This window comes from Hemiscyllium ocellatum, chromosome 2, assembly GCF_020745735.1.
Source record: "Hemiscyllium ocellatum isolate sHemOce1 chromosome 2, sHemOce1.pat.X.cur, whole genome shotgun sequence".
NCBI classification, from domain to species: Eukaryota; Metazoa; Chordata; class Chondrichthyes; order Orectolobiformes; family Hemiscylliidae; genus Hemiscyllium; species Hemiscyllium ocellatum.
The window spans coordinates 58837836-58864238 of record NC_083402.1 but is presented as its reverse complement, the minus strand read 5'-3'; the positions used below and the strand labels follow the sequence as shown (position 1 = coordinate 58864238).

Below are 26403 nucleotides of genomic sequence, written 5' to 3'. Positions count from 1 at the left end.
ATAATTCATGTCAATAGCTTGGATGAAGGGACTGAAGATATGGTTGCTAAATATGCTGATGATCCAGCAATAAATAGTAAGATAAGTTGTGAAGGAGGCTTGAGGCCAGAAAGGAATGTGGATTGGTTAACTGAAGGCACAGAGATCTGGTAAATGCAGTATAATGTGTAAAAATACAAAATTGAATGGTGAGAGCTCTGAGATGTAAAGGGAGCTGGGTGTTCCAGTACATGAATTGCACAAGATTACTATGCAGGTTTGGCAAGTAATTAGGAAAGCTAATAGGATGTTAATGTTTGTTACGAAGGAAAATTTTGCTTAAATAAGAAGGTTATGCTTCAGTCTTACAAGGCATTGTCTAGACCACATCTGGAGTACTGTGCAGAGTATTGGTCCCCTTATTTATGGAAGGATATAACTGCAGTGGGAGCAATTTACAGACATTTGCAAGATTAATACCTGGGATGGGCAAGTTGTCTAATGAGGAAAAAGTGGACAGGTTAGTCTCAGATCCACAGGAGTTCAGAACTTAAGAGGCAGCTTGTTTGACATATTTAAGATCCTAAGGGGCCTGAACAGCGTGCATGAGCAAAGGCCACTTCATATGGTGGGAAAATGTTGCACTTGGGGGGAATCATCATTTAAAAATAAGGGGTCACCATTTAAGACAGATGAGAATCAATCCTTGAATATTTTTTAAAGCAGAGTAGATAGATTTATAATAAGCAAGAAGGTGAATCATTACTGAGTTAAATAGGAATATGGAATAATCAGACAAATCCACGATCTTAGTGAATGATGGAGGATGCCAAGGGACTGAGTAGCCTACTCCTTCTAATTTCTAAGTTTGTAGAACCAAGAGATAGCTATTAAATATAGCCTCCAAGTATTGGCTCTCACATGATCTCTGCTACTGAGAAGAAAGGAGCACTACCATCTCTGTGTCCACCCTGACTTGTATAATTTGCTATTCCTTCATTGTCACAATCCTCAATTTCACAGTGTAACAGCATTTGAGGATGACCTTGACCATACAGGCTGCATTGGTTTAAAGACCAAGTGTACTATCTGGCTAAAGATGGACATTGCCTGCAGCCTGTCAACAGCCCCTATCCTGAGAACAAATGGGGGAAAAGAATTAATAAAATTATACTCAATTTTGGATTTTCTTAATATGATACAGTTTAGTTTTCTAATGTCCCTGATCACGAGTCCCATACGCAATAAGTCGTTGTTTCTGCTTTTTTTGAAAATAATAGTAAAATGTAGATCAAACACATATTGCTCTTTTTTTCAAAGAGAACCTATCCATCACTCAGTAACCATTTAACCAAAAGATAATGGCGAGTGGTGCCAGACAGTAGAAGCAAATATGTTGTTGAACTGTAGTTCCATGTATTTATTTTTCTTCTTTCCAAAGGTACACTATCCCATGTCATACTAAAGCAGCTCACTTTGATGTGGATTGGAACAAGGAAGATGACTCCAATCTTTTAATAGGCATCTATGAATATGGCTATGGTAGCTGGGAAATGATTAAGATGGATCCTGATCTCAGTTTAACACACAAGGTGAAAAATTTATCATTTCAATTAATAGTTTGCAACAAAATTATTATGCAAAAGGTCAAAATTATTCATAGTTACCAAGCCAAAATGGTTGTCAGAAGTTAAATTTATGTTTATTAAACATTGATCCTGTGGTACAACTATGACGCTGAAGTGAAGGTGTAAGATATCTTAGCCTGGGCCCTCATGTCCTTTGCAAACTTGTGTATGGCCAAATCTTTTAATGGAATGAGTGGTGTCAGTTATTAAAAAATTCTTTTTAATGTGTTGTTACTTTACTCCAAACATGATACAAGTTGCTGCTTTGTCTTTGAGGAGTGGGGGAGTCAAAGGTCCCAGCACAAAGGTGCATCACCATAAAACTGCCATAAATGAAATGAAGACAAAATTGACACCACAGCTAATAACACAATGAAAATCTTTTATAAAAATGAAGCTGTCATTTTCACTGCCAGTGGTTTGGAGTGGTACATCTTTGTTCAGGCATGACAGCCAAACTGACCCAATAATATAAGCATGAACCAAAGAACCACTTATGCAGATATATAATGTACTGGTACAATTATTAGTTTTTGTGAAACAGATTGCACTATCTGAACACTGAAAATGTCCAGCTTTTTAAAAAAAAAATCCAGCTATCAAACTTTAATCAGTTTGGTTAACTGTATATGTGAGACAGCATGTCTCTCTTCAAAAAATAAATCACATATCTATTATAGAATCATCATAGAATCCCTGCAGTGTGGAAACAGGCTATTTGGCCTAACAGGTCCACATTGACCCTCCAAAGAGTATCCCATCCATACCCATTCCCCTGTTTTATTGCTCTACATTTCCCCTCACTAATGCACCTAACCTGCACATTCCTGAAGACCATTGGCAATTTAGCTTGGCCAATTCACCTAACTTGCACATCTTTGGATTATTTATTTGAGCACACCTGTTTCCATCTACTAAATAAACTTGTTCCAGTATAGTTTGCAGAAAGCTGACTTTTTAAATTCAGTCACAGCATATGGGTGCAACTGGCAAACCCAGCATTTTGTTGCCCATCCCTAATTGGCCAGAGGGCAGTTAAAACTCAATTGTATTACTTTCGGTCTGGAGTTGCATGTTGGCCAGATCAAGTAAGGGTGACCGTTTCCTTCCCTAAAGTACGTTGGTGATCCAGGTGGGTTTTTCAATAGACAGCAATGATGATTTCATGCTTGTCATTTATTCTGAATTCTAGATTTTTATTGAAATCAAATTTCACCATCTACCATGGCAGGGTTCAAACTCAGGTGGACAGAACATTACCTGGGTTTTTAGATCAATAATCTCGCAATAGTACCACTGGGCCATCACCTCTCCCAAATTTTGCATTTGTAGTTTCTAGTCAAGTTGCACTGCTGATGACTCTTTGCTGTGGTTTCACTTATCGCTGTTAAAATCACCCTACAGAATAAATAAATATATTTCTGGCTGAAACAGCTGCTTAAATCAGTTTTGTTTTTAGGATGAGCATGTCACTGGTTAGTCTAACCCATATTACCCATCCCTATTGCCCTCGAACATGGTAGTGGGCTGTCTCCTACAAACATACATCATCTTGGAAAATTAATGCTGCTTCTGTTGTTCATTTTAAATGTAAAGATGTTTTGTACTGTTTTTGTCAGATGGCTGACAGAAAGCGAAATCTTGCAGTAAGCTCAGTTGATTTAAAACTAGAAAGCATGTTTGGAGATAACTAGGTGTGTTAAAAATAATCTCAATTTTTCTCAGTTGCAGAAACACAGATGCATTTTTTTCTTAGTTTCCTGGGTATTTTTGGTTAGAAGCATGTTTCAGGTTCTTTTGTTTTTGCTAATTGTAGACATTGTCTTTATTAAGATTTTACCTGATGACCCAGATAAGAAGCCTCAGGCCAAACAATTGCAGACCAGAGCTGACTACCTCATCAAATTACTTAGTAAAGACCTGGCCAGAAAGGAGGCGCAAAGGCTTGCTGAGGTACATGATATATTGAAGTGATTCTTGTTTCCACTTGCATGATTTGTACATAATTTTGGAAGCCGTTGACGATGTGATTTCTAACGAAGGTCTTTATTTTCTTGGGGTATGAGTGATATTAACAAGACTGTATTTATTGTCCATCCCTAGTTGGCCTGAATTGGTGATGCTGGTAAGCTGCCTCTTTGAGCTATCACAGAATTTGTGATCCAGCAATGATATTAAATAGAACATAGAAAAATACTGCGCAGTACAGGCCCTTTGGCCCTCGATGTTGCGCGATCCAAGCCCATCTAACCTACACTAGCCCACTATCATCTATATGTCTATCCAATGCCCGGTTAAATGCCCACAAAGAGGGAGAGTCCACCACTGTTACTGGTAGGACATTCCATGAACTCACGACTCGCTGAGTAAAGAATCTACCCCTAACATCTGTCCTATACCTACCACCCCTTAATTTAAAGCTATGCCCACTCGTAATATCTGACTCCATACGTGGAAAAAGGTTCTCAACCCTATCTAAACCCCTAATCATCTTGTCCACCTCTATCAAGTCACCCCAAACCTTCTTTTCTCCAATGAAAACAGCCCCAAGTGTCTCAGCCTTCCCTCATACGATCTTCCTACCATACCAGGCAACATCCTGGTAAACCTCCTTTGCACCAGTTCCAGTGCCTCCACATCCTTCTTATAGTATGGCGACCAAAACTGCAGACAATACTCCAAATGCGGCTGCACCAGAGTCTTATGCAACTGCAACATGACCTCAGGACTCCGGAACTCAATTCCTCTATCAATAAAGCCCAGTACACCATATGCCTTCTTCACAGCACTATTTACCTGGGTGGCAACTTTCAGAGATCTGTGTACATGGACACCAAGATCCCTCTGCTCATCCACACTACCAAGTAGCCTACCATTAGCCCAGTACTAATTAGAGAACTCCAACATTTTGACAATGAAAGAGCAACTTTATAAGTCCTATTTGTTATTTCATGATTCATTTGTTGGAGAGTGAACATATGATTTTAAGTCAGTTTCTAATCCTCCTGGTTGTATCATAGATTTCAGTCTGAAGAAGGAAAGAAGGATTGATGTGGAGCATGAGTATTCCTGTCAAGGTGCCAGAGAGGCACTGTTCCTAATCTCCAGGAGCTCTTTCTGAATTTTAGTGGCTACAGAACAGCCTCCTGCCAAATTTTTACATCTACCAGGAGGCAGCCCTTATCCCTCCTCAATTTCAGTAAAAACCAACATGTGATGCCAACAATGTCATTGGGCTGCAAATTTTACATCTCAGCCCAGACTCCTCTCTGCCTGTAATGGAAGCTTTGACTGACTGGACCTTTGATACATGATGGGGAGATGGGAGCAACCAGCCAACCTCAGTTGGGCAAGTCAGCTTGTCTGATTCGAAAAGTGTGGCACTGGAAAAGCAGGGCAGGTCAGGCAGCATCTAAGGGGCAGGAGAGTTGATGTTTTGGGCATAAGCCTCTCCCGATGAAGGACTTATTCCAAAACATTGACTCTCTTGCTCCTCGGATGCTGCCTGATTCGCTCTGCTTTTACAGCGTCATACTTTTCGACTCTGATCTCCAGCGTCTGCTGTCCTCACTTTCACCTAATCTGATTGCCTGCCTTTTTTTAGCATTCCGCAAATTACTTGAAGAAGACAAAGTTGGCAAACAGTTGTTCGTGTAACAAATTAAGATATTTAATTAAGTAATAAAGTGATACTTAACCAGAGGATGGATTGTACATCTCAATGCCATAACTCTGCAGAGCAGCTCGGATGCAGGCTGACTTCTGACTTTCAATCTGACTTCTTTCTTCAGTTTCATTTCTTACCCTTTCTTTTGTGAATCTGTACTATGGTATCTTGCACTCTTTTGGAGAGTTCTGTTTTGTCCCTTTAGCTTTGGTATCCAGGATTTCTCCCATCATATTTGGCAAAAGCGATTGATTCACATCCATCATAGCACAATAAATGTGATCAGGGCACCATTTCATGGAACCATTGATAATAAATAGTTTCATCCTGAATTACAGTTAACAAAGCCTAAATCGTGCACCTTTCACTCCAAGTAAAAGCACAGTTTGGCAATAGAATTAATGATGCAAGCAACTTAGCTATTTTGATATGTCCCTTCCTTGTCTCTTGTTAAACTGAACATTCAGTCACTTATTTTAACCTGTTCTAATTTCCATTTAAAGGTTCTGAAATGTTTTAACCTCTCACCCTTTGTCTCTATAAATATTTAGTTTCATACAATGTGTTATGGCCTAATCATTAGTGACATCCTTTTTTATGCCAAACCACATTTCAGGTAATATTTATGAAATATAGCAATAATTCCAATTCTTTCTTCATTTGCAAAACAATTATGTGCCTTAGTGTAGATTTTGCCAGCTTCAAGATATGAACTTCATGTGTTATCAGTGGAGTGATTTGTTACTTGTGAGCAGCTGTAGAATGCATTCAAGGTGATTTAGTTACAGGATTCACAAAGTTATAATGCGATTTTGAAAAGTCATGGACCATCATGTGATGAAAAGAAAGGCAATGAGCTTATTTGATTATTGTGACAGAACAGTATTGATCCCTTCATTAAATTTGCTTATATTGAGTATTTTTTATTAACTCAAATTATTAAATTTGGCTTTGTGATTTATTTTAAAAAGGCTAATTCAAAAAAAAGGAAGCCAAGGAATAAAAGGAGTAAAAATGTAAAAATTGTGAAAGTAGAAGAAGTTCAAAGTGATTCATCAGCACCATCACCTTCAGGCAAAAGTTCAGATGAAGAAGGAGAGATCAAGGTAAGGATTGCTCTGTTGTATAATTTATTTTTACTTAAACTGGAAATTTTTACTTGACTTTATGCCGCTCGCTCCATCATTGTCCTGTTCAACATCAACAGTGATAAATCTGAACCTTCTGTATAAACATCAGCAAGACCAAAGTTATTCTGTTTTATTGTCATCAGAGAATCTGAATCCTTACCATCTATTCAATCTTTCTCTCAATTACTCAGTCAATTTGCAATTTGTAACCTTGTCTTGTTCATGCTGAGCTGATGGAGATGGGAAAGGCTCTAAAAATAAGAGGCATTTTGAAGACTAGAAGTCACTCTAGCATACCAAGTACAGAGGTATTAAGTAATAGGGGCATGATGTCGGATAGGATACGGGCAGCAGCATTTTTGATTAACTGTGTTTGCTTTCTTGGTAGGATGATGCTGCAGGAACAAAGTCTGCAAAAAAGAAATTGAGGTCAGAAAAAGAAAATGAAGAGAAGTTAGACCAAGAAATGGTAACTAAGAAAGAAGTTGAAGAGAAAGAAATCAAAAAAGAACCAAAAGAAACGAGAAAAGACAAAAAAGAAAAGGAGGAAAAGAAAGAAACAAAAGAAAAAGATATCAAAAAAGATATGAAAGACAAAGAGGATAAAGAACTTATTTATAAAGATAAAGAAGTAAAAGAAGAAAAGGTAAATTATGTTTAATAATATGATTGTTATGCATATTTGCAGAAGTTTGTTGTAAGTGTTAGGAATCAAATAATAAATTCCAATAAATTTTTATTTACTTCTAGAAGAAAATAATCTGACATGTGCTATGTTGAATTGCATACCAATGTTGCACCTTCAAATGCTCCAAATTTGATGATGCAAATACAGTACAGTATAGCCAGATGATCAGGGATCAAGTCCCATCTGTTTGAGGTTTGTCATAGCAACATATACAAATTGATTAAAAATATCTATAATTGTAGATATTTTACCAAATGGCAAGCAGAGTTTGAAATATCTGTAGAATTTGACAATACCCAAATTATTTTATCCAGCTGAGCAACACGTAGCATGAATTGGGGATGGGATACAAATATTGGGGGTGAATTGGAGGGATATAGTAGAAGTAAGTGCAGTGAAATGACAAAGCAGCATCATGGGAAGTTCAAGGGTATAAGAAGATACTGAAGCAAAAAAGAAGTGAATGTATCAAAGGTCAGCAATTGATATGTTTACTTGCAAATACAAAAGAAATTAAAAATAAAAGTTGAAGAACTGGAGGCACTAATTTAGAATGGAGTAACATGATAATGCAGTTTTGGAAATTAGGCTTCAGTTGAGGTAAGACCAGAATTTAAATAACATTTTTGGTAAAGATGAAGAAGGAAAGATTTAATAATTTAAGGCACAACTACAGCTGAAGAAAAGCAAACCAAGTTTGGTACTATTGCTGATTTAAATTCCATCTTGACTGAGTTCAGAAATAAAAAGGAACCTGTTAATTTTATTTTGAGTACTGTACATTACAGTCTGCTGAAAGATTTGTACAAGTTTACAACAGATGGATTTTAACCATCCTAAAATATACTGAAAAAAGACAGGGGTTTGTGATGAAAATAGGGAGCAATTTATGAATGCATCCCCAGAGCCATTTTCTTAATCAGATTATCAAATGTCAACAAAAGGTGGTTCAAGGTGCGAAGAAATGAGAGTAAGCAACCAAAAGATCGGAAAATTCCTGCAAATAAAGATCACCGTCTAATTCAGGTTACATTGAATTTGAATATCATTAAAATTAAAGCTTATGGTTTAGGACTGGACTTGCACCTCTTAACTGAGCTGAAAAGGGCCTTAGCCCATGTATAACTTGTTGGTGTAGTCACAGATCAAACAGTAGTAGTGAGGTGATTGGATAAAGTGAAAGCTGCAAATTAACTGCAAGTAATGGTGTTGCATCAATTGCTGGCAATTCATGAATTGATCAAAACTTGTAGGTTAGGAGAACCATGTAATAATTTACAGAGAAATATACAGGCAAATTATCTATAATATTAAACAAGCAAGAGGAAGAATCATGCTGTACAGCACTTTGCTTTAATTCAGATGAAAAAATTAAAATATTCAATCACAATTAAAGGGACAGAGAAGAAGGATGACCTTACATTACGAAACCCTTTATTGCAAATGTGTAGTGATGCCAAAATTATAATGGGTTACATTCTGTCGCTTTTTAAAAAGAAAAGACAGCAAAGCTGTCAGCATTTGCTGTCATTACTCTGAAGCTGATGGAATATGGGCTTTACACATCCACAGTTAAACATGGAAACCAGAAGTTGCTATCAGTTTTTTTTTTAAACATGTCTTCATGCTATACTACTGAAGTCCCTGTAGACTACAGTAAATTAGGAATCTCTGAATTTCTCCTTTTAGTTGTAATATTGCTGTTTAAACCCCCCCGCCCAAAAAAAATCATGTTAGTAGTATGTATTTGAATTTAACAGTGAAATAATTCCTAGTTTTGTTGAAGAACCTGTCTAGATCTGAAAAAAAAATTTCTATTTGTGTGACATCAGTGTTTTCCATTTTGACATTAAAAGCTTATTAGATATTTAGCTTTTATTGTAATTCACTTCTATTCACTGTTAAAAGCAAATTACTGTGGATGCTAGAATCTGAAACCAAAAGAGAAAATCTCAGCAGGTCTGGCAGCATCTGTAAGGAGAGAAAAGAGCTCATTTTTCCAACAGCTTTGACAATGGGTCAGTTAGAGTCTAAATGGGAGTGAAGGATAATTAGTGTTTTAGCTTGGCTTCCTACTTATAACAACACTTCTGTGTGATTGTTGGCTTATTCTGTTTGAAGAGATCATTGTTGCTGGATGTGGGGAGAATTGCTTGATATGGCACCATTTTCAAATTAATATGTGGAAAGAGGAATTCCACATGCGAGGCCTTAAACCTCGGTGGTCGGCTTTCTTTGTCATTGATGAGCAGCATCACTTTGCAAAATTCAAAATCTAGACCAATCTAGAGGGATTGAATTCAAGAGTCGTGAAGTGATGTTGCAGCTGTACAGGACTTTGGTTAGGCCACATTTGGAGTACTGTGTGCAGTTCTGGTCGCCTCACTTTAGGAAAGATGTGGAAGCTTTGGAGAGGGTGCAGAGAAGATTTACCAGGATGTTGACTGGAATGGAGAATAGGTCGTACGAGGATAGGTTGAGGGTTCTCGGCCTTTTCTCGTTGGAACGGCGAAGGATGAGGGGTGACTTGATAGAGGTTTATAAGATGATCAGAGGAATAGGTAGAGTAGACAGTCAGAAACTTTTTCCCCGGGTACAACAGAGTGTTACAAGGGGACATAAATTTAAGGTGAAGGGTGGAAGTATAGGGGAGATGTCAGGGGTGGGTTCTTTACCCAGAGAGTGGTGGGGGCATGGAATGCGCTGCCCGTGGGAGTGGTAGAGTCAGAATCATTGGTGACCTTTAGGCGGCAATTGGATAGGTACATGGATGGGTGCTTAATCTAGGATAGATGTTCGGCACAACATCGTGGGCCGAAGGGCCTGTTCTGTGCTGTATTGTTCTATGTTCTATGTTCAATCTGAAAATGAATTGGATATATTTGTAAAACATGGAATGATTCAAGAAAAGGGTAGGAAAATTACAATTGATAGGTCCATGTGAAGAGCAATTTGTGTTATCAATGTGGGAGATGAATGACCCCTTTAACTTGTTCTGCAATTTGTATTGATTCTTTTCTCTTTTGACTAATGCTGTTACTGGTTGATTGTAGGTAATTGAAGCTAAGTCAGAGATGAAGGAGAAGTCTAAAAAGACCGATGTCCCAGTTCATATTACAGCAAGCAGTGATCCAGTTCCCATCACAGAGGAAGCAGAAGAACTTGATCAAAACACATTTAGTATTGTAAGTATAGTTGTTAATGACTATGCTGACATTTGTGATACATTTGACTTTGCTGTTTCTTAAGAGTTCCAGATGAAGATATCTAACTGTGCCATGCTTCTTTTAATTCTATTTTCTTGGGCATATTTTTCTCATTTCCTCCTGTCATAACTTAGATGAAGATTTGCTGAATTGGTATAACTTTTGTTGTTCAACTGCAACTATCTGTTGGAGCATTCTTGACCATTTACCTGACTCATTTTAGTGGTGGTTGAACATCTCTGGAGATGGTAGGACCAATTAAAAATATGGGATCCTTGATTTCATAAATAGAGACATGTTAGCACATAAGCAGAAGCGCTATTCTGAGCCATTGTTTAGGTCTCAGCTGGTGTACTGTGCACATTTCAGATATCTCACTTCACGAACAATGTTGTCTTCTTGAAGAGGGTACAATTGAAATTTATTTGAATTACACCAGGGATGAGGAACTGAAGTTACGTGGAGAGACCAGAGAAGCTGCTCTTCTTAGAGCCCAATAGGTTAAGGGAAACCTAATAAAAGCAATCAGAATTTTGAAGATTAAGGAAGGAGAAACTGTTTCTATTGGCAGAGGGGTTGGTAGTCAGAGTACAAATTAAAATTTGCAAAATAAATAGGGAAAAGGAGGTGGAGACTTTTTTAATACAACAAATTATGATAGTGAATACATTGTCTGAAGAGTGATGGAAGCAGATTCAGTAGAAACTTCCAAAAGACAACGGACTTTAAAATATATCGCCAGATCAAACTTTCAGAACACACTTCTGAGCAGTGTTTTAACTATTCAATACCATATGGACAGCAGTGGTTTAAGAAGATGGCTCATAACCACTTTCTGAATGGAACTTCTGACTAGGTTACAAATACCTATTCTCATGTCTGATAAAAGAATTTTAAAAAGGATATCATCTTGAAAAATATAAAGTTTGGGAAATGAGCAGTGTGTTGGCACGAACCAGATAGTTTAAAGAGCTATCACAGACAAGTTCTGAATGACCCTTTTTTTTATTCATTCAGAGGATGAGAGCTTCGTTAGCTGAGCCACCATTTATTGCTCACATAAAAGCAAAATACTTCAGATGCTAGAATTCTCAAATAAAAACAAAGTGCTAGAGAAGTTCAGCAAACTTGGCAGTGTCTGTGAGGGGAAACATTGGATGTTTTGAGTTTGATATGACTTTATTGTCCATCTCTAGTTGCCCTTGAGTTGGAAGCTTTGGTGAATTCCTGGAATGTCTCTTCTGGCCTTAGAATCATAAAATCATTGCAATGCAAAAAGAGGTCATTTGACCCAATGAGTCTGCACCGACCTTCTGATGAACATCCCAACTAGACCCAACCTCCCACCCATTACCCATAACCTGGAATTTACCATGACTAAATCAATTAGCCTGCACATATCAGGACACTGTGAAACAATTTAGCATGGCCGATCAACCTAAGCTGCACATCTTTGGACTGTGCGAGGAATGCCATGCAGGCACAGGGAGAAAATGCAAACTCCACAAGGCTGGAATCAAAGAGAGTGTCTGGTGCTGTGGGGCAGCACTGCTAGCTGCTGAGCCCTTGTTTGTGCTCTGATTCTACTATTAATGGTTGAAAGTGAGGATTAATTGTGACTTTGTGCCAAATAACCTTGCAGAGAAAGCACTTTCTGCTAGTTTAGTTGAATCCAGAATGTTAAGACTACTTGTGTCCAAAACGAGATTCTCATTTACAACAAAGCACCGTACCGAAGACAGGTTACCTTCGAAAAACAATGATTTTTTTCTTAAAGAAATGTAATGGTTCCCCTTCCCAGTGTTGTTTGAAGAGTGTGTTAATAATAAAAACGTATTGTCCAAAATAAAGGATGATCAAGTTTCGAACTGATGGAAATCTGCTAATCTTGATTTTCTTTTCACTTTGTTTAATCATTAAATTAATGAAATAGTCGTGTGTCTCCCAATTTGGCCCGACTTACTTATTTCAAGACTGGCACTTGGATTTGTAGAGGGGTAATTCTCAACTGGTACTCTGTTCCTCTTGGGGTTAATTAACTTCTAAGCAAGTCCCATAGTTATCATAGAGTCATACAGCTGTAGAGGATAGAAACAGACCTTTCAGTCCAACTTGTCCATACTGACCAGATATCCTAAATTAATTGAGTCCCATATGCCAGCATTTGACCATATCCTTTGTAAAATGAGTCTCAGATGTAGAAACGATAACAGGGCATCCCTTAAGGGAGTCACAAATTTCCTAAGTGTGGCACTAAGATAGCTATTGTCATGTCACCTGTCTGTATAAGTATTGAGAATATAAGTTCATGTCTTTTCCAACACTGTTGCTGTAACGTATCAAATCACTGTAATTTTGTTGTTTATGCTTTTCAGTGTAAAGAAAGAATGAGACCTGTAAAGGCAGCATTGAAGCAGTTGGACAGGCCTGAAAAAGGCCTCTCAGAAAAGGAGCAACTAGAACATACCAGGCAGTGCCTGATTAAAATTGGAGACCACATCACTGAATGTTTGAAAGAGTACTCAAATCCAGAACAAATCAAGCAATGGCGAAAGTAAGCAACTCCAGTTGTTCCTTCTTATCATAATATAAAACTGAAGAGCTCTGTAGTTCCTGGGAAATAAATCACATGAATGATATGTGCTAAATTTGAATTTTATAGAATTATGCAAAATGTATTCACTTTGCCTAACAGTAATTTCCTTAATAAATATTGAAGGGATATTATAGGTTTTGTTTTCATGACAAGAAATAGACTTTGTGTACAGTTGATAATACTAAAATCTATTTTCTTATACCTATTTAATAATTATGGGATAAACTGCAGTGGTGAACATTGTGCTGATGGAAGAGATTGGAGAAGACGTGAGCAGGAATTGAGTGTTAAACCTGCATAACCATGAAGTCATATTTTATATTTTAATGAAGTACTACTTAAAGTGCATTTTTTAAATTACGCTTATTGCAATGGAACCATGCTGCATGTTGGTGAATGTAAGCACCCATAAACACTTGCAATAGTGACTGTACCTCAAGGGAACTTCATTGGACTTAATGCTTTGAAATGTACAATGATCCTAAAAACGCTACATAAGTGCCAGGACTTTTGTGGAGACAGTTCGTTGTGAATTTTGGATTGAAATAAAAGTTTAGCACTTCAAATAGGGGTATTATATTAAGTACAGTATTTAAGTGTCTGAACCCATATCTGAGATGTGATTGCCAGAAGACCAGTTGCAATTAAAGAGGAGGCAATGTTGTGTAAATAGATGTAAACGATATAGTAGAATTTCAACTCAGCGCAGCAGTCCTTGCAGAATAGTACAAAAACAAAACTGAAATTTGACAATATTGATACCACATCATGAGTGAGTTTTTGGTTTTATGATGGATTCCTGCTTCTAAATTAAAGAATTGCAGGCTTAATGGAGGTGCAAAGTTGCAAAGAGACATTGATAGATTAAGCAATTAGATGATATCTTGGCAAAGGAATTTCAGTGAGGGAAAACTAAGGTCCCTTCCTAATGACATAGTAAGTGTTCCTACACGCCAAGGACTGCAGCAGTTCAAGAAGGCAGCTCACTCCTGTCTTCTCCATAGCTATTTGGGATAAGTTAGGCATGCTGGCTTAGCCAGCAACACTTGCATCCCATGAACAAATTACAAAAATTTGGACCTCCCCTGTTTGGAGGAGAAAGTGAGGACTGCAGATGCTGGAGATCAGAGCTGAAAATGTGTTGCTAGAAAAGCGCAGCAGGTGAGGTACAAAAATTTGGACCACCCCTGTATCCCAACTTTTTACCGTTTAGGAAGTGCTCTGTTCTATTCTTTCTCAGTCCAAAGAGGCTTGATTGTCCACATTCAGAATTAAAATATGAGGAACAAGTATAGATGATGATCAATAAAAACTAATAGAATGAGCATTAGAATTTTTTTTTTGCAAGAGGTAAAAACATAGCGGGTACTTGCATGTCCATCACCTCCAGTGCCTCAGCAGCACCACTACTAACTTGAGTTGACTGAATCCTAATGGATCTGTAGCGAGTGGTGAGGAAGCCAATAAGAGGGAGAAGCATATTTGATCACTTATTCACCAAGGTGTCTGTCCCAGATGCATCTGTCTATGACAGGATCGGTAAAAGTGACCATTGCACAGTCTATGTGGAAGTATTAAGAAATATCCTCCATCTATTCTGTGGCACTACCTTCATTTTAAATGGGATAAACTTCCAACAGATGTAGCAACTCAAAGCTGGTATCAGTGAGGTACTGTGAGCCATCAACAGCAGCAGAATCTGTGTTCTCATGCCCTGATATATCCCACCCCACTCTGCCATTACCATCAAGCCAAGGGATCATCCCTCGTTCCAGGAAAGTGCAGGATTGCATTCCTAAAAATGAGGTTTCAGCCTGGTGAACCTACAAAACAGCCATCACAAATTCTTGTGCCAAACGGCATAAGCAGCAAAACGAGATTCTCATTTACAACAAAACGCAAGACTTGGTTCGCACCATAATGAAGACAAAATCTGTTGAGATCCAAGCTCTGCACTCCTGTGAGTCCAGTTCTAAATATTGGTGGGGGCAATTAAACAACTCACTGGAGGAAACAAATCCACAAATATTTCCATCCTCAGTTATGAGGGAACAGGGAACCCCAGTGCAAAAGAGAAGTCTGAAACACTTGCAGTGATCTTCAGCTAATTCAATTTCCTCCATGTAAAGTAAAGAAATGGCAGGAAGCACTGAATACTGCAAAGGCTATCGGCCCTGACAACATTCTATCAACAATACTGAAAATTTCTACTCCAGAACATACTGTTCCTCTACCTGAGCTGAGTTGTTCTAGTACAGCCACAACACTGACAATATGGAAAATTGACCAGGTATGTTCTGTATAGATAAATCCGTCTTGGCCAAGTACTAATCCACCACCTACTCTTAATCATCAGTAGAATAATGGACAATGTTATCAACAGTGCTATCAAGCAGTACTTAGAAGTAACCTGTTCAGTGATATCCTGTTTGGGTTCTGCTAGGGCCATTCAGCACCTCACCTCATTACAGCCTTGGTTCAAATATGGGTAGGAGTTGAAATCCAGACGTGAGGTCAGAGTGACTGCTGCAGGCATCAAGGCCATATTTGATGGCATCAAGTAACTTGAGGAAAGCTGGAGAATGATGGGAATTGGAAAAACTTACTGTTGACCATACTTAGCACAAAGAAAGATGGTTGTGTTTATTGAAGGTTAATCATCTCAGCTGCAGGACATGTATGCAGGAATTCCTCATGGTAGTGCCCTTGTCTGAATCATCTTCAGCTGCTTCTTCACTGACCTTCCCTCCATCAAAAGATTACAAGTGAGGATGTTCAATTATTGTACAGTGTTCAGTACCATTTGTAACTCAAATACTGAAGCATCCCATGTTTAAATGCAGCAAGACCTGGACCATATTTGTGCTCATCTCTAACAACACTGAATGTAACCATTCCCCAAGACATTGACGGCATTACCATTGCTGAATACCCAAAAATTCTTGGAATTTTTAGAAAATTACAGGATAATTTAGTGGAAGTCTGTAAGATAATAAGAGGAACAGAGATTAAATTTCCAGGGAAAGTATTTAATTTATCTGGGGGTCTGTAACTCAAGGGGGAATGTCAAAATATTATAGGAGGATATTTCATGATGAAAATACCCTTTAGGTATGGTGAAAGTTTAGAACACTTCTGCAACAGCAGTTGATGCCAGGCCTACTAAGATTGATAGGTATGCTAGAGCAATGATTAACACAGTAGGAGTGTTCAGGTTATACCATACGGTGCAAAGGGGTTTAGGCACAGTGGTCAGTGCTCTAAACATCCTGTGTTTCTAGAAGCTCCTCCGAGGTTGAACATAACTCAAGCGAAGTAATTCAAACAAAGTTTGGGAACATGTTTGGCATGGACTGATTTGACTGAAGAGTCTGTTTTCATGCTGTATGACTCCATGATTCTATAATGCACTCTTCACCCTGCCCCAACGAGTTACATTGGCTTCAGTCCTTTTCCATTTTCTCCATGAGCTATACAGAACCTGTGTGTCAGTGCCATTGCCAGTTAGCATTAAATTACATTTCATATTCTAAACCCTCTGCAGTCTTTCAGTTTAAAATGACAACTTGATCTTGTCAGAAGTCGCACAACACCAGGTTATAGTCCAACAGGTGTATTTGAAATCACAAGCTTTCGGGACACTACTCCTTCATCAGGAATACTCCGAAAGCTTGTGGTTTTAAGTAAACTTGTTGGACTGTAGCATGGTGTCATATTGCTTCTAACCTTATCTACCCCAGTCCAACACCAGCACCATCACATCATGGCTATGCCACATTGAATTCTTACTGAAGTCGCAAAGAGAACATTCATCTGTTAATATTGGCTGGATTTTAATCAGCTCCCAGCAGTGAGAGACCAATGCCCTGATCTCCCAAGTCACTGGAGTTTAAATGTTTGTGTTCTTGGCATGTCATTAGTCTTCTCATAAGTCAGTGTCTAACATTGTTAGTGTTGTTGTCTGCTATTAATCCTGTTTAACTAATTTTATTTTGTTTAGAAATCTCTGGATCTTTGTTTCAAAGTTCACAGAATTTGATGCAAGAAAGCTCCACAAGCTATACAAACATGCAATCAAGAAACGGCTGGAGAACTCTCGGGTATGTGAGCAATGATACATTTGGGAAATATTACTTAGAATATTAGACTCTGGACAGTTCAAAAAAACTGATCTCATTGTGCCAGATGATTGGTATATTTTGATCAACCTGCTCAAACATCAGATTATTAGGCTTTCCTTTAAATTAAAGTATCCTGTGCCCCTCTCCCGTCAGTCCTTTTCCTGTGACCTTTTGTTTTCACTTAAATTTGACTTTCTTTGTTGAATCCTTTCCCTTGAGTAACTTTAACAACCCTCTTGATTGTTCATTTTGAAGACGAGAACAACTTTTGATGCGGAGTTATATTAGTGAAAATAGACTTCAAAAGATTTTATTCAGCAAATTAAGGTCAGAGATCTGTGGACACAGTGCACAGCCATGTTTCTTTCTCGGAAAATCGCAGTAAACTATTAAAGGGTGCAGAAACTAGGCATGCTCACTGGTGGGATACATTTCAATACTTCAATAGTTCAGAGTGTAGCCTATAAATTTATATAAGGATTGTATTATTAGCAATGTTCTTTTAAAATTAAGTACGGAGTGCAAATATTTGACAAATCAAGCCTACTTTTTATAGACCAACCACAATGTTATCTCTTATGTGGGATATTAGTTAATCTCTTAGCCATGGAAGTTGGTTTGCAAAACATCCATTTCTGCCAGTCTGTTGCACAGGAGGCGTTTTCATGTTTCAACTAGCTAAAAAGATTATTTGCGTCTGTCAATACTATACCTTAACAACATTGCTAATTAAGCTATGAGTTTCTTTTTGAGTATTTAATCTACCCTTTATCTTTTCAAGCACTAAATAACATACTACATATTTCTCTCATTAATATTTCAGATTTACAATATTTGCAGTTTTTTTCATTTCATAGCAATGTTTAGAAATTAAATAAAGTCTATTGGTATTTGGAGGACTTTTTCATACTTCAATATCATCTAACTTCTCTCATTCTCTATTTGTTGTTGCAAAAGGTGGCTACCTTCATAATAAAGAAAATCTGGCAGACAAATTAAATACAGCAAGATCTGAAAAGCAGCCAAATAATAAATAGCATGTTCTGTTTTCCTTTAAGTTGTTGGAGGGAGTAAACTCTGACCAAAAAATGGTCTAGGATTTTTTATCAGCATTGAGAATGTGGTGCTGTGAATTGTGATAGGTTCGTACATCCAAGCTCCACAGGCACCAGAAATCTGTCACATGGTGCTGAAATTAACACATCTCAAAATCATCCCACTGAGTAAAGGAATGGCGCAACAACAACCTGACAGAACAATAAGCTCTGCATTTAACCAGTTTGCGTCCTAATTTAATCTTCTACAAGTGGTAAGACCTGGACAACATGTTATCCAGAGGGAAAACTAAACAGTTTCCACATTTGCTGTTCAGATATATTCTTGGAAGGACGAGTGCACCAACTAGCTCGTTCCAACAGTATATAATTCCATCATTGCTAAGTCAACAATGTCTGTGCTGGCTTGACCATGTTCACTGGATGAATGATGGCCCAAAGAACTGGCCATTAAGTCACTATTTCCTGAGTATCAGAACCTCTGCTACAAGGACATCTTCAAGTGTGATGTGAAGATGGTGGATGTTGAATGTCTCCCAGCCATCCATACCAATGACAACAATAATCTCTGGAGGCTGATTGTTTGCAAGGGCATTGGTAGAGGCAGCAGAAATAAAGCATTCAGCTGTTTAAGGAGTGGGCCCAGTGGGCGGCACGGTGGCACAGTGGTTAGCACTGCTGCCTCACAGCGCCTGAGACCCGGATTCATTTCCCGACTCAGGCGACTGACTGTGTGGAGTTTGCACGTTCTCCCTGTGTCTGCGTGGGTTTCCTCCGGGTGCTCCGGTTTCCTCCCATAGTCCAAAGATGTGCGGGTCAGGTGAATCGGCCATGCTAAATTGCCCGTAGTGTTAGGTAAGGGGTAAATGTAGGGGTATGGGTGGGTAGCGCTTCGGCGGGTCGGTGTGGACTTGTTGGGCCAAAGGGCCTGTTTCCACACTGTAAGTAATCTAATCTAACCTAAAAAAAGAGTCCAGCAAATTCTCTCTTCTCAGCCCTCCTACCTTCTCTTGCTCTATGGCAAATGTGACTGATGTGGTGTCTTCTAAAGATGGCACCTCTAATTTAAATAATTACTGTGATGTTACCATAGATCAGGGGTTGGCAAACTTTCAAGTGTCACTATTTAAATTTAGTTGAAAATGCAATAGTTTAAAGTTTTCTATATGTCAAAGACCAATTAAAGAGACCATTTGATTATTACCTTAAATATTTTAAAGGACTTAAAGGACAATGTTTTAAACAAAATCAGTGTTCAACAACTGAGATTCTCAGAAGTAAATGTTGACAAAACTCTTAAAAACAAATCTGAACCATTTAATTGCTCTCAAAATAAATTCACTTGATCAAAATTGGGAACTGCATGTGAGTTGTTAAAAAGATGCTAGTGGCTCCAGAATACAGGTTGTAGACTCTAGATTGAATGTTCAAGTGTCTGGAGTGGGATTTGAACCTATCACTTGCTGAGTCAGAATGAGTGTTATATTAAGCGAAAGCTGACAGTAAAGTATTAATGTCATGCATCAACCAGTAACTATTCTAGAAAAGAAAAGCTGAACAAAAAGGACTAAAACTCTTGAAGTAATACCAGTGTGTGAACTGGACACAAAATAAGAGGTCTGCAGGTACATCAGCATCATAACGGAAAGGTTTGTAGCTACACATCAGCCCACCATCTCTTCAAAATGCTACAAACAATGCCACATACAGTAACTAATTTTGAAATGCAGTGACTAAAGGTTGAACCTGATTTGAATCCAGCAGAATACCACAAAAAATAGTTAGCCAGTTATTCTGCTTTGTTGGCATTGGTTGACAAAATATATATTTGACAGCAACAGAGTTGATGTCTGTTCACTATCTGAAATGAAGTATGGCCTTGCCATTAATGTGACATCTGTTCAACACTACACTAAAGGATTAAGCTGGTTCATTATCTCAATCCCAGAATAGGATTTAAATCCAGGATTTTGAGGCACTTGTCCAGCAATTTGACATCATATCAACAACTTACTGAGCATTAACAAGTGGGTCTTGAAAGATAACACAAATTGGACTGATGCTTAAGAATTATGAAAAATTACGAATTGCCTGGATTCGTTCTTTGTGGCTAACGTTTGTGTTTTGTCTTTGCAGCATAATGATCAACACAGTAGTAGCCTCAACATCCATAACGCCAAACACACAGGTAAGCTTTCTGATTTCGTTTGTGTAAACTATTGAATTTTCTCTCTGAGCTACAATTTGCAGTGAAAGATCAGGAGTGAGCTTTATATTGATGAATTTTTTTAAGTGATTGTTGTGAAAGAAGTTTGAATCTGTCAACAAAATAATGATTCTATTTTTATTGAACAGAATCTGAAAAACCTAAAGAGAATTCTCACCATGATGATAGCAGTAGGGATAGCCATTCATCTGAACGACACCACTCCTCGCATTATCACGACCACCACAGAGATCGACATCATGGGGATTCCTATCGAAAAGGCGATCCCTCAAGAAAGAGACCATATTCCTCGTTTAGCAATGGCAAAGACCATCGAGACAGAGATCATTACCGGTCAGATGGCAGGTAGGTTGAAGCAGCTGCATTCGATCGAAGATACCACTTCAACTGTAACATATTTTAGCTTTCGAGGATTTTTGGAGTCGTACAAGCTTTTATTTAATGAAGAAAAAAGGTGTTGAATGGACTTTTCAAGCCTGTTTCACTATTCAATATAATTATGCCTGATTGTCTAACTTAGTGTCTTCCTGCTTTCTCCCAAGACCCTTTGATCCCTTTAACCCTAAGAGCTATATCTCCTTTTTCGAAAACATTCAGTGTTTTGGCCACAACTACTTTCTGTGGCAGAGAATTTTACAGGCTTATCACTTTCTTGATGGAGAAATTTCTCCTCATCTCAGTCGTAAATGGCTTACTTCATATCCCTAAACTGACTCCTGCTCATTGGGAATATTCTTCCTGTATTTATCCTGTCTAGTCCTGTTATAGTTTCATAGGTTTCTGGGAGAGTCATAGAGATGTACAGCATGGAAACAGACCCTTCGGTCTAACTTGTCCATGCCAACCTAATCTAATCCCACTTGCCAGCACTTGGCCCATATCCCTCTGAGCTCTTCCTATTTGTATACCCATCCAGATCCCTTTTAAATGCTGTAATTGTGCCAGCCCCCTCCTATTGCTCTGGCTGCTCATTCCATGCATTCACCACCCTCTGTTTGAAATGTTGCGCCTTAGGTGCCTTTCCACTCCGTCCCTAAACCTACACCCTCTAGTTCTGGACCCCTCCCCAAAGAAAAGACCTTGTCTACTTATCCTATCCATCTCCCTCATGATTTTATAAATGCCCCCATTCTTCTAAACTCCCGTGAATATAGGTCCTAACTGATCCAGTCTGTCTTCTGCCATCCCAAGAATCAGTCTGGTAAATCTACGTTGCTCTGCCTTCTTATCCAGAACATCTTTCCTCAGATAAAAAGACCAAAACAGCATGCAATATCTCAGATGTAGTCTCACCAAGGCCCTGCGTGATTTCAGTAAGACATCCCTGCTCCTGTACTCAAATTCTCTCACTGCAAACATACCATTTGTCATCTTCACCATCTGCTGCATCTGCATGTTTAGATCTAGTTACTCCACCCCCCCTTCCAAATTTATTGCCGTGCAGATAATAATCTGCCTTCCTGTTGTTGCTGTTACAGTGGATAACTTCTGATCTGCACTGTACTTTATTTGCTGTACATTTGCCGATCACTGTTTGTCCAAATCACACTAGCATCTCTGCACGCTCGCCATAGTTTTTCCTTCCACCTAGCCTTGTGTCATCTGCAAATTTGGAGATACTTCATTACATTTAGTTACATTATCTAAATTATCAATGTATGTTGTGAATAACTGGGATCCAAGCACTGATCTCTGCGGTACCCCACTAGTCACTGGCCAGCATTCAGAAAATGACCCCTTTATTCCTCCCTGTTGTTCACTGGCTGCTGGCCAATTGTCAGTCCATATCAGTATGTTATCCCCAATCCTATGAGCTTCAGTTTTACATCCCATTCTCTTATGTAGTGCCGTATTGAAAAAATTAGGTTTAATTTAGACAAGACATGATGTAAAATTGTTGTGGTTTCCTGTGATAATGAGACTGCACAGAATAGTTGAGTAGTTGTTTGGTGTACATCTTACTGAAAGTGGATCAGTTTAGTACTCGGTTTAAGGTTTGGTAATTTTGTCAGAGCAGAGTAGTCCATTCATCTCGTGTTGGGTCAGTGAATATAACTTTGTCCTTTTCACCAAATGTTAATAGTATTTTTACTTAAAATGATGCATTGGCCTTAGTCTCAACTACTTCATGCTTATCAGTTCCAAATATTTCTCCTGCCCTAATACAACCATTTCAAATTGATGGCACTGTTTGTTGACTCCTGAGCTGGTTGTAAAACATAGTTGCAAGCAGATGTACAGCATGGAAACAGACCCTTCAGTCCAACTTGTCTATGCTGACCAGATATCCCAAATTAATCTACTCCCTTGTACCCAGCACTTGACCCATATCCCTCTATACTCTTCCTAATCATGGACCCATCCAGATGCCTTTTAAATGTTGTAATTGTACCAGCTTCCACCACCTCCACTGGCAGCTCACTCCATACACGCACTATCCTCGACATGAAAATTGCCCCTTAGGTCTCTTTATAAATCTTTTACCCTCTCTCCATAAACCTATGCCTTCTGGTTTTAGACTCCCCCACCCCAAGGAAAAGACCTTGTCTATTTACCCTATCTATGTCCCTCGTGTTTTTAGAAACCTCTATATAGTCACCCTTCAGCCTCCGATACTCTAGGGAAAACAGCTCCAATCGATTCAGCCTCTCCCTATAGCTCAAACCTTCCAACACTATTAATCTAGGCTGCATGAAAAGAAATCTTATTTATAGAGACACCTCAGGGCATCCCAAAGTACTCTTGAATTATATTTTAAATCATACCCATTATTGAAACACAATAGCCACTTTCAAGATACTCAGATCTCACCAACTGTGGTGAACCTTGGTTGAATTAGCATCATGTCACATAACTAAGTGTAAATCAATGTGGACTGAATGTTCTCTTTTCCAATTTTTCAGGTACTACAGTGAAAGCAAACACAGAAAACTTGATCACAGAAATCGTGAACACCGGTCTGGCACGGAGGCCAGTTCAAAGGAGAGTAAATCACATGTAGATCACAGATCCAGCTCAGAGCATCGATCACATTCAGATCACCGATCCAGTTCAGAATACTCAGGCCATCACAAATCCTCCAGGGATTATAGATACCACTCAGACTGGCCAGTGGACCACAGACCATCTAGCAGTGGACCAAGGTCACCCTTGGACCAGAAGTCCCCTTATGACTCCAGATCGCCATTGGAACACAGATCTCCCCTTGAGTATTCCTCTGATCACAAAAGTACCCCTGAGCACATCTGGAACAGCCGTAAAACATAACAGGGCATGTGATGCCAGGTCTTCACCCAATGCAGCCATAAAAACATGAACACAGTAAATGCCTTATGTGACTTAAAATGTGCAGACTAGATCTGCTTCTCGAGCAGTAGTATTATTACTCCTCCTTACAGGTTTCAAGGTTGTTATCTCAAGAAGAAAATATTTTTGTATTGAGGTTAAAGCTGTATAGTGCTGCAACCTTTGGCATGTTTTGTTCCATATTTTTACTTTAAAGATGGACATGTTTACTACTGCATTATTGGAAAACTGCCCCAAACACACTGGATCGTAGTATTCATTCTTCTCCGATCTGGCAGCGTCAGACCCCTGAATTATGTGTTGTAGAGCAACAAATTTAAATCCATTTTAACAACGATTATGCAGGAACGTAGGAACGGAGTAAGAATTTAGACTGTTCAAAAGGCAGAAGACTCTGGTTCACCTTCCAAAGTTATTTGTATTGAGTCTGTTTACATTTTACACTGCGACCACATTGCCCGTTCTTGGCAAGCTTGAATATTTAAATTCTGTACTTACAACTGTAAAATATTTTTTTGTTGATCAATTGTAATGCCTTTGAAGATATAATACTGTAAATTATTGTAAATTTAGTGGATCGAATCTGAACTTTTTATCTTCTCAGGCTTTTTTGACAACTTTCCTTTCCCCACCAACTCAGGCCTTCACATCATGAGTATAAAATCTGTGTAGTACAGTTTTTAATAAATTGTCATTGATAAAATTGCTATTTAGAATGTAAAAGGGGAAAGGGAAGATCAGTTCCATTATATTTAGTCCATTAGTGCTTTTTTTTATTGATAACTTGTATTAGAAATGTGTTTATTTACTTTAAAAAGTCAGTGTTGTGATTGCTGTAGTAACTAAATAGTGCAAAAAAACTTACAAATCCAGATGTCAGATTATAGTTTGAGATACATTTTATAAATAAATAGAAACTTTTCCCTCCCCATAAGATTAAATCTGCAACAAGAACGATAAAATGAGCAGAATTTGGTATAAAACCTTCCCTACTCTTGTTTTCCCTATAAAAATGGGCAATAAAATGAAATGATGTGCTATGCATAAAATGAACTTTCAGTGTATTGGTAAACTAGGGAAGTTAGATGTTGTTAAAATGCACCCCAATTGTAAATATATACTATATATTACAAATTAAATTTACGGAAAAATGTGTGGATTTCTCACATTGTTTTCACCGTGCAAGAAAGATGTCAGATTTGTACAAACCAACAAATTCATAAATCTCTGTTCCCATCCTTTTTGTTTTGCCAGAACATATCGAAGACTTTTTAATAAAGTAATTTTGTAACTCTCCCATACAGATGAGTGGTTCAAATTGATGAGCATTGGCAGATCTGCCAAGTGACAAGACAGTTGGCAAGTTAACTGTGAAAAAGTAATTACACAGAACTGTTAAAGAGATGTACATATAATTTTATATGCAAATATATTCTAATCTGAAAAATGAGTCATCTATGCCATTCAATCTCATCTTCCCACCCCTACAAAAGTGGTAATTCAAGGAGAAATGATCAATACTGTTCTTTTACTTGAGCTCAAAGTATTTTTGTAGTTCCATAAAATAATTGGATTAATGTGTCATGAAAGGGCTGAATAAATTATATTCTATTACATAATTATGGTATAGAATAAATCCTGGGAAGGCTGTACCTCAGTCAGAGGATTGTGATGAAGAATTAAATGTTGAGAGCGACTTTTTCTCTCTGTTCCTGGGTGTTGTTTGAAAACCTTGATAATTGAGTACTACAGTGTTCTTTCAACATCTGCCGGTGATCTTATCTTATGTGGCAGACAATACGCAATTAATAATCCATTTCCTGAAGTGTTTGAATATTCATGAAAATGCACTGCTATTAATGGTTCTTTCAAAGTATACTCATCAGTAATCATGTTGAACTCATTGTTTTTATTCTCTAAACAGCAGAAATTTATTTTTTTGTTTGCTGAATCCTTTATCCTGTTAAGTAATGCAGATTTGTTGCACCAAATCTGTGATTTTTTAAAAAATAATTTTGCAGTTAATGAATGTTTTAAAGTAGAATGTGGTAAGGATTCAAACCCATAATTTATTTCAAATATTCTCTGAATGGCTGGTACACTGTTGGTTTTATTTAATTCAATTCTTGACAGGTTAAGTAGTGTTTCATGTATGTAGTATCCATCACAAATCATACAATGGTTGAGACTGTAATGATGTAAGCCAGATTGACTCTACATCACTGGAATCTTAATTTTATGATAAAGTACCTTTTGAAGCTGCAGTATTTCCTAGTTTCAGTCTCAACAATGTGTTCAGCCCCATTATTAACCCAATCCAGAGATGAATTCATTACCTACTGACCTAAGTTGGAACAGAATTCTCTGCGATGCATTGAGAGCCTGTAGTATTTTGGTGATTCAAGCTGTAATATAAGACACTGGGGAATAAAAAAATGTCTGCAAAAGAGGGGATCATTCTAGACCAGTGTCATGTACTGATTTTGGAATGGTAATATTCATGTCCTAGGAGAAGATTGCTTCTCACCACACTGTTCAGTTATAGAATATTACACAAAAGGTGGTCATCACCCATTGAGTCAACACTAACTCTTAAAATGCAATTCTGCTCGACTTAGGTCCTTGCTGTGTTCTTTCTTCCAACTGTCTTATGGAACACTTGTGTAGGAATGGGCTGTGCTTAAATATATGCAAACATGATTTAGGAATTAAACTATTACTGAAGAATAGTATGCAGTTCAGGAATCTAAAGCAGGAAAAACGGTGTAAAAATGGGAACATATATTTAAGTTAAAATTAT

The 26403-nt window shown here is 38.0% G+C and overlaps 1 protein-coding gene across 3 annotated transcripts in view; it reads left to right on the top strand.

Moving 5' to 3' along the window:
- chd1 (chromodomain helicase DNA binding protein 1) overlaps window positions 1-26057 on the top strand; it is a 196167-nt gene extending 170110 nt beyond the window's left edge. For 2 of the 3 annotated variants that reach the window (XM_060836961.1, XM_060836952.1), the window contains exons 28-37: window positions 1421-1571; window positions 3441-3560; window positions 6246-6380; window positions 6793-7050; window positions 10146-10277; window positions 12674-12852; window positions 16895-16994; window positions 20207-20258; window positions 20426-20642; window positions 23201-26057. In XM_060836961.1, the coding sequence (XP_060692944.1) occupies window positions 1421-1571; window positions 3441-3560; window positions 6246-6380; window positions 6793-7050; window positions 10146-10277; window positions 12674-12852; window positions 16895-16994; window positions 20207-20258; window positions 20426-20642; window positions 23201-23564 (1708 nt within the window). In that variant the 3' untranslated portion in view covers window positions 23565-26057. The remainder of the gene's footprint in view (window positions 1-1420; window positions 1572-3440; window positions 3561-6245; window positions 6381-6792; window positions 7051-10145; window positions 10278-12673; window positions 12853-16894; window positions 16995-20206; window positions 20259-20425; window positions 20643-23200) is intronic. The other variant, XM_060836967.1, reaches the window with a different exon arrangement.
- The last annotated feature ends 346 nt before the right edge of the window (window positions 26058-26403 follow it).